The sequence below is a fragment of the Sinohyriopsis cumingii genome, unplaced genomic scaffold (assembly GCF_028554795.1).
Source record: "Sinohyriopsis cumingii isolate HCF-2022 unplaced genomic scaffold, ASM2855479v2 utg001437l, whole genome shotgun sequence".
NCBI classification, from domain to species: Eukaryota; Metazoa; Mollusca; class Bivalvia; order Unionida; family Unionidae; genus Sinohyriopsis; species Sinohyriopsis cumingii.
The window spans coordinates 1,807,857-1,819,950 of record NW_028315999.1 but is presented as its reverse complement, the minus strand read 5'-3'; the positions used below and the strand labels follow the sequence as shown (position 1 = coordinate 1,819,950).

General features: G+C 35.9%; 1 protein-coding gene across 1 annotated transcript in view; it reads left to right on the top strand.

The window, feature by feature from the left end:
• LOC149772500 (uncharacterized) overlaps positions 1–12,094 on the top strand; it is a 113,390-nt gene that overhangs the window by 62,429 nt on the left and 38,867 nt on the right. The window contains exons 14-16 of the mRNA XM_089947710.1: positions 566–707; positions 4,532–4,599; positions 9,895–10,004. Of these exons, the coding sequence (XP_089803836.1) occupies positions 566–707; positions 4,532–4,599; positions 9,895–10,004 (320 nt within the window). The remainder of the gene's footprint in view (positions 1–565; positions 708–4,531; positions 4,600–9,894; positions 10,005–12,094) is intronic.

The window sequence follows — 12,094 nt, the reverse complement described above, 5'->3', positions numbered from 1 at the left end:
GTATCAATTGTAAATAATGAATCTTCATCAGTATTTATGGCTGATTTACACTTTTGATAAGAAAAAAGTCCATGGTCATTGAGACTGAAAGAAGGAAATTGGTTTTGCATAATAACTTATGTGTTCCAGAATGGATTTGATAACTTGATTAAATTTGGTGAATTGCTTGCATTAAAGGTATGGAAGAAGACTTTTGTTTTTATGAATGGTCAGGGTAATCGTGACAGATAAAAAAGTTTTTTTTTTAAGAATGATTTTTGTTTAGCATAAGCTCCTGAACAAACTTTTGTGGATGGATTGCTCTTATGGTAATAAAGAAATATTTAGATATTGTACTTATGGTGTATCAATAAAGAAAATAATTTGTCTGTTCAGTAGATTTGGTTCAGGGCCTCATACCTTGATGAAAGGTTCTTGTCACTGATACCTATAGGTCAGTATCTCCAGAGTCAACCAAGTTTTACTAGTGGCAATGCTGAGGACCATAAAATATGGGTGTTGATTTGTTAGGTACTTTTCTTGGTACTAAAGAAATGAACAGTATGTATTTTAATTAATCCTACAGCAACTGGATAAAAGAAAAGATGGGGAAATAATGGAAAGAAGAAACAAGTTTGTACAGACCTTGAGCTCCATTGGCCAACTGACAGAATCTGATGTCAACAAAATTATCAAGCTCCATGATATCAGGATGAATGACTTCATGGGTAATCTGTTTTCATTGATACATAAGGTGCATGAGTAATCTGTTTTCATTGACAAATAAGGTGCATGATTGGGTAATCTGTTTTCATTGATACATAAGGTGCATGAGTAGTCTGTTTTCATTGACACATAAGGTGCATGAGTAATTTGTTTTCATTGGTACATAAGGTGTATGAGTAATCTGTTTTCATTGACACATAAGGTGCATGGGTAATCTGTTTTCATTGGTACATAATGTGCATGAGTAGTCTGTTTTCATTGACAGATAAGGTGCATGATTGGGTAATCTGTTTTCATTGATGCATAAGGTACATGTGTGATCTGTTTTCATTGATACATAAGGTGCATGTGTGATCTGTTTTCATTGGTACATAAGGTGCATGGGTAATCTGTTTTCATTGACACATAAGGTGCATGAGCACATAAGGTGCATGAGTACTCTGTTTTCATTGACACATAAGGTGCATGAGTAATCTGTTCATTGATACATAAGGTGCATGTGTGATCTGTTTTCATTGATACATAAGGTGCATGGGTGATCTGTTTTCTTTGGTACATAAGGTGCATGGGTAATCTGTTTTCATTGACACATAAGGTGCATGAGTACTCTGTTTTCATTGACACATAAGGTGCATGGGTAATCTGTTTTCATTGACACATACGGTGCATGAGTACTCTGTTTTCATTGATACATAAGGTGCATGTGTGATATATTTTCATTGATAAATAAGGTGCATGGGTGATCTGTTTTCATTGATACATAAGGTGCATGGGTGATCTGTTTTCATTGATACATAAGGTGCATGAGTAATCTGTTTTCACTGACAAATAAGATGTATGATTGGGTAATCAGTTTTCATTGATACATAAAGTGCATTGGTAATATGTTTTCTTTGGTATATTAAGTGCAACTGTAATCTATTTTCATTGATACATAAGGTGCATGGGTAATCTGTTTTCATTGACACATACGGTGCATGAGTACTCTGTTTTCATTGATACATAAGGTGCATGTGTGATATATTTTCATTGATAAATAAGGTGCATGGGTGATCTGTTTTCATTGATACATAAGGTGCATGGGTGATCTGTTTTCATTGATACATAAGGTGCATGAGTAATCTGTTTTCACTGACAAATAAGATGTATGATTGGGTAATCTGTTTTCATTGATACATAAAGTGCACTGGTAATATGTTTTCTTTGGTATATTAAGTGCAAATGTAATCTATTTTCATTGATACATAAGGTGCATGGGTAATCTGTTTTCTTTGATACATAAGGTGCATGGGTAATCTGTTTTCATTGACACATAAGGCGCATGAGTACTTTGTTTTCATTGACACATACGGTGCATGTGTAATCTGTTTTCATTGATACATAAGGTGCATGGGTGATCTGTTTTCATTGATATGTAACGTGCATGGGTGATGTGTTTTCATTGATACATAAGGTGCATGGGTAATCTGTTTTCATTGACACATAAGGTACATGAGTAGTCTGTTTTCATTGATACATAATGTGCATGTGTAATCTGTTTTCATTGATAAATAAGGTGCATGGGTAATCTGTTTTCATTGACACATATGGTGCATGAGTACTCTGTTTTCATTGATACATAATGTGCATGTGTAATCTGTTTTCATTGATACATAAGTTGCATGGGTGATGTGTTTTCATTGATACATAAGGTGCATGAGTAATCTGTTTTCATTGGTACATAAGGTGCATGTGTGATCTGTTTTCATTGATACATAATGTGCATGTGTAATCTGTTTTCATTGATACATAAGGTGCATGTGTGATCTGTTTTCATTGACACATACGGTGCATGGGTAATCTGTTTTCATTGGTACATAATGTGCATGAGTAGTCTGTTTTCATTGACAGATAAGGTGCATGATTGGGTAATCTGTTTTCATTGATACATAAGGTACACGTGTGATCTGTTTTCATTGATACATAAGGTGCATGTGTGATCTGTTTTCATTGGTACATAAGGTGCATGGGTAATCTGTTTTCATTGACACATAAAGTGCATGAGCACATAAGGTGCATGAGTACTCTGTTTTCATTGACACATAAGGTGCATGAGTAATCTGTTCATTGATACATAAGATGCATGTGTGATCTGTTTTCATTGATACATAAGGTGCATGGGTGATCTGTTTTCTTTGGTACATAAGGTGCATGGGTAATCTGTTTTCATTGACACATAAGGTGCATGAGTACTCTGTTTTCATTGACACATAAGGTGCATGGGTAATCTGTTTTCATTGACACATACGGTGCATGAGTACTCTGTTTTCATTGATACATAAGGTGCATGTGTGATATATTTTCATTGATAAATAAGGTGCATGGGTGATCTGTTTTCATTGATACATAAGGTGCATGAGTAATCTGTTTTCACTGACAAATAAGATGCATGATTGGGTAATCAGTTTTCATTGATACATAAAGTGCATTGGTAATATGTTTTCTTTGGTATATTAAGTGCAACTGTAATCTATTTTCATTGATACATAAGGTGCATGGGTAATCTGTTTTCTTGGATACATAAGGTGCATGGGTAATCTGTTTTCATTGACACATACGGTGCATGAGTACTCTGTTTTCATTGATACATAAGGTGCATGTGTGATATATTTTCATTGATAAATAAGGTGCATGGGTGATCTGTTTTCATTGATACATAAGGTGCATGGGTGATCTGTTTTCATTGATACATAAGGTGCATGAGTAATCTGTTTTCACTGTCAAATAAGATGCATGATTGGGTAATCTGTTTTCATTGATACATAAAGTGCATTGGTAATATGTTTTCTTTGGTATATTAAGTGCAAATGTAATCTGTTTTCATTGATACATAAGGTGCATGGGTAATCTGTTTTCTTTGATACATAAGGTGCATGGGTAATCTGTTTTCATTGACACATAAGGCGCATGAGTACTTTGTTTACATTGACACATACGGTGCATGTGTAATCTGTTTTCATTGATACATAAGGTGCATGGGTGATCTGTTTTCATTGATATGTAACGTGCATGGGTGATGTGTTTTCATTGATACATAAGGTGCATGGGTAATCTGTTTTCATTGACACATAAGGTGCATGAGTAGTCTGTTTTCATTGATACATAATGTGCATGTGTAATCTGTTTTCATTGGTACATAAGGTGCATGTGTGATCTGTTTTCATTGATACATAATGTGCATGTGTAATCTGTTTTCATTGATACATAAGGTGCATGTGTGGTCTGTTTTCATTGATACATAAGGTGCATGATCTAGTTTGCACTTTATGTGTAGTTTAAGACAATTAGAATCTTTTTCAAGTGTGTGAACACTAGTTGAAATCTAAAGAAGGAATAAGATTTGTTGGAGAAAAATGAGGCTTGGATTCAGTCATGATCCTGGAAAGTCTTTATTTACATCAGGTCTGATCATTTTGTTTCAGCACTCACAAAATGTTGTTCTCAGTGAACTAAGTTGTAACTTTGGAAAAAAATATGTGAAATATAATTTTAATAGTTTTGATTGCAGTGTCTTTTCAATTTGTTTAAATAACTCCCCCTGTGTAAAGCATTGGGCAGTTTTAAGATGTCATTTACAACAAGAAAAGTGCATTTGAATAGATGGTTCAAACTTAACCACACTTAAAAATAAATGATGTTTATATGTCCTTATTTTAAAAATATTTAAGTAAACCTGGAAAGTACAAATAGTTGTATTCTTTCATCTCTTGTTTAAAGACAAACTAAATGAATTTCTTATACATTTACATACATTTGTAAAAGTTTTGCATTTTCTTTTATCTGACAGCAAGACAGAAGGAAGAGAGAGCCAGGATGACAGCCAGACTGCAAGAGAAATGGGAACAGAGAATGATGGTAATTATCCATTCTTGGTTGTAAGGGTTGCATACTTTGTATTGTATATTGATATCTTGAACATTGAACCATCATTCATGTCAATAGTTATTAATAGTCAGATATGCAATGGAGTGAAAAGGGTTGTGCCTAATCCATTAACATTTTTGGATTATTAATAAAAAGATACTTGAAGTATCCCTCAATTTAGCTCATTTTTTACTGCATGATTCATTAGCATCATGTTAATACAGAGTAGAAGTAAACCCATGTATTCTTATAGAAGTAACCACAACTAATCATACATTTGCAGTTCTTATTAATGTTGCACTTTGAATTAAGAAGAAAGACTGAATTATATTTTTAATTTAATTGCACATCATTATCCTTATATTATCTTTATGTTTTTTTTGTTCAGGCATTAACTTGACATTAGCAATCAGTTTTTGGTGTGCAGGTCCATATGTACATTCTTACTTTAGTATACACCCTACATTAAGGTCAAGGTTTTCTATATTAAGCTCATTATTAAAGGTTTTAACTTTCTAGCTTAAAAAAGGGCAGACTTTACAAAATGGGATTCTCTTGTTTAACAAGTTATGAAAGTTAAGTAAACAATAATTTTGAAATCTCACTATGAAATAAGGACATGTTTCATTTTTATCAGCTGAGTCTGTCTGTTTGTCTGTTTTTGTGTCCACAGCTTGTAACCAACTCAGCTACACTCCAACATAATGTAGTGTATGCGCTTCCTGGGCTACTTAGATATCACCTAGACAGTCATTGGGCTCTAAGTGACTGTGTTGCTTTTGAGTGTAACAGTTACTTCACTGCTTTCTTCTTCAAATACATTGCCTGACCATGATATTATCAGAGTCATTCATAACCTTGTAAATCCAACCCTCTCAAGCAACGAAATTATGCTCATATCATTTAGCTTGTTTTAGCATTAAAGGCTCTGCAATGTCATCAGTTTGTACTTTCTCAAGTCCCTGTGATCCAAGGAGTTTTCTCATGGTAAGTTTAGTATACTCCATCTGTTATCCCACTGAATTTCTCTCTGTCTCATTTGTCAATTAATATTTTGTATCTCATTTGCTTGTTTCATCATAAGTAAGCAATATGGCATCTGTTATGTCACTGAATTTCTTTATATCTCCGTGGTTGATTCATTTGTATCTCATTTGCTTATTTCACATGTAAGGCATATGGCATATGCTATCTCACTGAATTTCTTTATATCTCCATGGTTGATTCATTTGTATCTCATTTGCTTATTTCATTATATGTAAGCAATCTGGCATCTGTTATCTTACTGACCTTCTCTTTGTCTCCATTGTTGTAATATTTTGATTCATTTGGTTATTTCATCACACAATAAGCAGTATGGTGCCATCCTAATTATCTGTTCTAATGGTCAGCGATGATTGCACTCCACCAGAGTATTTGACCTTATTGCAGCTTATTTTCAAATCAGTGATCATTATTCTGTGACTCAGATCATGTTTGTAATTCCTTCTATGATTTAATTTTTCTTGGTATCCACTTCATAGTATGCTAAGCATGATGCTTGACTGATCTTGCCTGTATATGCCATTGTTTTGTTGTCTTTAATTACGGGTAGCAATTGGCAGGATTGGATGTGGGTCTTGCAGGAAGTTTAGGCTTTTGGATGATAATGATTGTTGTTGTTGTTGTAGTGTTTAACGCCAGTTTTCAGCACACAATAGGCTATACATGGTGGCCAGTATTAACAGTGGAGGAAGAACCCAGGGAAAACCCTGGAAAGAACCACTGACTCACGAGAAGCTACTGGTAAGCTTTCTCACATACTGACATTGCCTGAATCTGAGACTTGAACCCACGCAGACAGACGTGAGATGGCAGTGATCCGTAACGGAGAGTGCTTTAGACCACTCGGCCACTTGGGGGCCCCTGGATGATAATGACCCACTTGCATTATTTGTATGGGGTGCCCAACAAACCAAACATGTGAAATTGGTACACTCTGATAGCAGAACAGATAGTGAATGATTTTGGCAAAACAGTTGTCCCAGACCATTGAGAGAGCTAGAAAATGATTCAGCAAGGATGCAGATTCTAAAAGCTTTGCTGCTGATGGCATCTTGGTAGCAATTGGTTTGATGTTGCAGAGGCTAAGAAGTCACAGATGAAGAAGAGGGCTGAGCAAATAAATGCTGCCTCAGGGCCTCTCCACCCAATTCTAGCCACAGCCACAGTGCTTTGACTCTTTCAAACAGTGGATAGATCCCAGGGCCAGTACTGCCATGGTACAGAAGTGTGTAGGGACCAATCCTGTATACCCCTATGCCACACATACAACCTAGTACATTCTATTGTGATCTTTTCCTAAATAACTCTAACTAGGTCCTGGGACCTGATGTTAGCTGGTCTCTTGCCGCATTCATGTTAGTTTTGTCATTGTCAAGACATTGTGTTTCGTGTAGCTGACAATGAGTACAATGATCCTCCTTTTAGACATACCTATCACCTGCCTGATGAAGTCAATGACATCTGACACCACTTAGAGTCCCAGATTTGTCATAGATGGACACCACAATCAGCATGGGGTTCAATGGCTGACATTTTCATGCTTTCCAGTACCAAGAGGTCAACATGGGCTGGTAGCCAAGCTCTCATTAAGTGAGACCTCTTCCAAGAGACATGTGCAGTTAGCCTTGTTCATGTCACATGCTAGTTAGAGCATCCTAACACTCATTTTTCATTTCTATACTTGATTCTTTCAGTCTCTAGGTTGCAAAGAGGAACTTCCATGTCCACGTCCATTCTGCTTAAAGAAAATCACAAGGTAACCCATCCAAGCCTTTGTCTTCCAGTTTCATTTTCTATGTCACCATAGAGGAGATTAGGAAACAGGCTGCTGAGAAAGGAAGTCTCTCTCATGACCAGCATCCCAGAGTCCAACCTTGGTTTCCCATATCTGACCAGACAAAGATGTGTCCGATGAAATATTCTTCAAAACCTTAGCTCTTAAGCAAATGACAATTGCATGCAGGGAGAAGAGAACTCATTTCCTGTAGAAAATTATGCCATGCTTGTGCTGATAAATTCCAACCTCTTAATCGTACGAAACATTCAATATTTCACCATGCCCTCCATGGTAAAAGGTGTCTGGATGGCACTTAAAATCACAGTCATCATCCCACCTTAATTATCAAGTGTTTCTTTTGAAATGACCTACTAGAGATCGAAACCACGTTGTATGCAAGAAAATGCTGTATGCAGCTGGCATTTTGATTTTTTCCTACAACTAGATAGGATATAGGCCAGAAAAAAGATCTGTTTGACCTTCTAGCAAATTTGGACTTGTCATGTCTGGAAGCCTTGGCCTTTTGTCTGAAATGGAACCTGCCATTTTTATTGATGTGGTTAAACAAGTCACCATTCAAACTACTTTCCAGAATCTTGCAGACTTGAATTTTATGTGACCTGCTTCCTAGTCACCTTAGCCATAAGAGTCAATATCAGTGAAATTAATGCTTTACTGGATGGCTCAAACTTCTTGCAGTTCCACCACATTGATTCAGTTGCTCTCTTAACTGACTGGGAAATCAGTCTTTCATTTGGAAACTTTTATCTTCTACACACAGGTTTCACTGGGACCCCATCAGAGTGGAACTTGAAATGTACAAAACTGATCAGAAGAGTGAGTGAAGTGGAACTTGAAATGTACAGAGCTGATCAGAAGAGTGAGTGAAGGGGAACCTGAAATGTACAAAACTGATCAGAAGAGTGAGTGAAGTGGAACTTGAAATGTACAAAACTGATCAGAAGAGTGAGTGAAGTGGAACTTGAAATGTACAAAACTGATCAGAAGAGTGAGTGAAGTGGAACTTGAAATGTACAGAGCTGATCAGAAGAGTGAGTGAAAGGGAACTTGAAATGTACAGAGCTGATCAGAAGAGTGAGTGAAGGGGAACTTGAAATGTACAGAGCTGATCAGAAGAGTGAGATCTCACATGTTTTTACTGCTCAAAGAAAGAAGGCTCTTTCATCTTGGATTCATTATATTATTTGCTCAGCCGATACAGAATTAAGCTTTTGAATATATGAATTTGAGCTCATGAGGTGAGGGCAGTTGTTACCAGCCTTGTATTCACGTTAATCAGCTCTGTGACTAACATTACTCAGATTGTTGAATGGTGGTTAGATATGGTATTCTCCAGTTCTGTATGAGAGACTTTTCTTCTTAAAAGACTGAATTGGACTTGGAGGGCCTGAGACCTTCTTAGAAGGCTGAAATTGGACTTGGAAGTCCTGAGAGACCTTCTTAAAAGGCCAAATCGGGCTTGGAGGGCCTGAGAAACTGTCATAAAAATCCGAATTTAACTTGGAGGGCCTGAGAGACCTTCTTAAAGGGCTGAATTGGACTTGGAAAGCCTGAGAGACCTTTCCTCTTAAAAGGACAAACTGGACTTGGCAAGACCCATATCAGCAGTTCAACAGGCTACCTTTCCATGTCACTCAGCAGCCTTGTGATCATGTTTATTGCTTCTGATAGACTGGTGGGAATTAGCAGTTTTTTGATCTCCAAACTTCTCTGTTTCATCAGTCTATGCTAAGCTTTGCTCTGTTCTCCCACTGGGCTAGAAGCTGCATCTCTTGTATTAGGAGAAAGGAGCCAGAGTCAGGTCTGAGGTAAGGAGACATAACTCTTGTACCTCTTACCTGTTATTTTGACATATGATTGGGTACTGTGACTGCTTTGAAAATGAAACCAGTTTTGTAAGTAAAAGATGTTCCTCCACAAAATTTACCTGATTATAATATGTTCACTTCCTCTCTAGCACTTTCCACAGTTAACATCTGCAGTAATAGTAACTGTTGAATGACAGGATTTAGCACCAATCCCAAAGTCAATCATCTGACTTTGTCTCAGTAAGTAAACAACATTTTAATAATTTTAGTGCAAATGAAGCAAAACCATGTTCATGTCTTTTTTACTTTGGATGGCTGGTTTTAAGAATTTGTGGAAGGACTGCTAACATATTACAATCAGGTAATTATTATTGGGAAAACATTTTACTTCAAATGTTCTCTTTTTGTAGATTTTTTTTGTGGTTGTTATAAAGCATGAATTTAAAAACCCAATGAACAATGAACCATATCTGGAAAGAATAGGCACTCTTCCATGAATTTAAGTACTGCAAAATATCTTTTTCAAAACCACAAAAATGTATACCTATGAAAATTAACAAATTCATGTTATTATAAATCAATTATTAATGTTCAGTCCCAAATAATTCATCAATTAATAAGTACTTACCTTCACAGAAACTAGAGCTGGAAGCCCAGAAAGACTCGGCTGACAGGGAGACAATCCAAGAACAGCAGAGGGCCACAGTCAAAAGAGTCCTGTCCAGTAACCTGGAACTTACTGATGAGTATGTACTGCATAACTAGGCTGTATTCCCATCATATCTATGGAGGGGTCATAGAATGCTACCCATGTCTATCCAATGCATCGATCCCTTATTGTCCATCGTGAATTTAATTTCTACTCAATATTTTGAAGGACTTAATGGAATGAAACCAAATTTGGTATGAGTTTTTACATTAAAAAGACTTGGGTGAAATTTGATTCTCACCACTTCCCAGCAAATTTAATGGATTTATGGACCATGCTTTGCACTTTACTCTTCAATTAGATTTTACTGATGCATGTATCTTATCTGCTTCATCCAGACATATTTCTGGTAAAGTGTTAGACAAGTTTGTATGTAACACTTGAAAAATCACTTATCGCAAGTGATTGCTATTATTGTTTGGTTTCATTGTGTTTGTGATACAGGTACGTGTATTGCAAAAATGTACATATCAGAGAGTTCTTGATGAGCAGATTTTAAGCATCCCTCATTATAATGCCCTTCATTATGACACAGTTAATGTAATAAGGTGATTTTTGTATGGTCATAGATTCCATTTCATTAATTGGTAGTAAAATTATATGTATATCTTGCACTTCATTATAAGGCAGTCTCACTATAAGAGAGTATACTCTGTAACTCCCATGAACAGTGTTATAATGAGGGAGTATTTGATTATAATTTATTTAAAAATAACACAGCTTACAGTACAATAAAATATTGCTATTTATTAATGAACTGTTTGTTGTGTGCTGGTGTTACATTTCACATCATCAAAAGCGAATATGTAAATGGGAATTGTACTTTAGATATATCTTAAGAATGATATACTATCTGTCATAACAATAAGTTAAGCCATACCTCTACAAGATTGTGATTTTTGTCAAGTCCACATTAATGTGAAAGTAAGACTTCCAACAGTGGCAGAATTATCAGTTTAAGATTTTGGTTTAAGATTTTCATTTTTGTTTGCATATATTTTTAAACCCCAAGATAGATTCTCATCATACGATGAAATATTATGTAGTTAAGTCAAGTAATTCTACAGCATGCTTGCTTGCTCCATTGGTGTCAAGGTCACATTCATAGAAAATTTGAAGTATGGTTTTGGTTTACATTTCCTAGACCCTTTCATATATTTTATTCTTAGTTGGGAAGCTCTGACTCCTGTGTATATTTAGGTCATTGTGAGAGTATCTCTGACTCACCTAGGTATATTTAGGTCATTGTGAGAGTATCTCTGACTCTCCTGTGTATATTTAGGTCATTGTGAGAGTATCTCTGAATCTCCTAGGTATATTTAGGTCATTGTGAGAGTATCTCTGACTCTCCTGTGTATATTTAGGTCATTGTGAGAGTATCTCTGGCTCCTGTGTATATTTAGGTCATTGTGAGAGTATCTCTGACTTTCCTAGGTATATTTAGGTCATTGTGAGAGTATCTCTGACTCTCCTAGGTATATTTAGGTCATTGTGAGAGTATCTCTGACTCTCCTAGGTATATTTAGGTCATTGTGAGAGTATCTCTGACTCTCCTAGGTATATTTAGGTCATTGCGAGTGCATCTTTGATTCTCAGAGGTATATTTAGGTCATTGTGAGTGCATCTCTGATTCTTCTATGTACAGGTCTCATTATTGTTTATTTCTTGTGGTTTGATTAGTCATTGTTTATACAGAGATGTCTTTTTTTTCTTGATGGGTTTGTGCAGTTATACAGTGACAGTATTTCTTGTTGGATTATTTCTTGTGTTATACAGAAACATTATTTCTTGAGGTTGTATTAGGGCTTGGGTTATACAGAAACATAATTTCTTGTCATTAGATTAGTGCTTGGGTTATACAGAGACATTACTTTTTGTAGTTGGATTAGTGCTTGGGTTACAGAGACATTATTTTTTTTGTGGTTGGATTAGTGCTTGGGTTACAGAGACATTATTTTTGTGTGGATGCATTAGTGCATGGGTTATACAGAGACTTTATTTTTGTGGTTAGATTATGCTTGGGTTACAGAGACATTATTTTTTTTGTAGTTGGATTAGTGCTTGGGTTACAGAGACATTATTTTTTTGTGGTTGGATTAATGCTTGGGTTACAGAGATATTATTTTT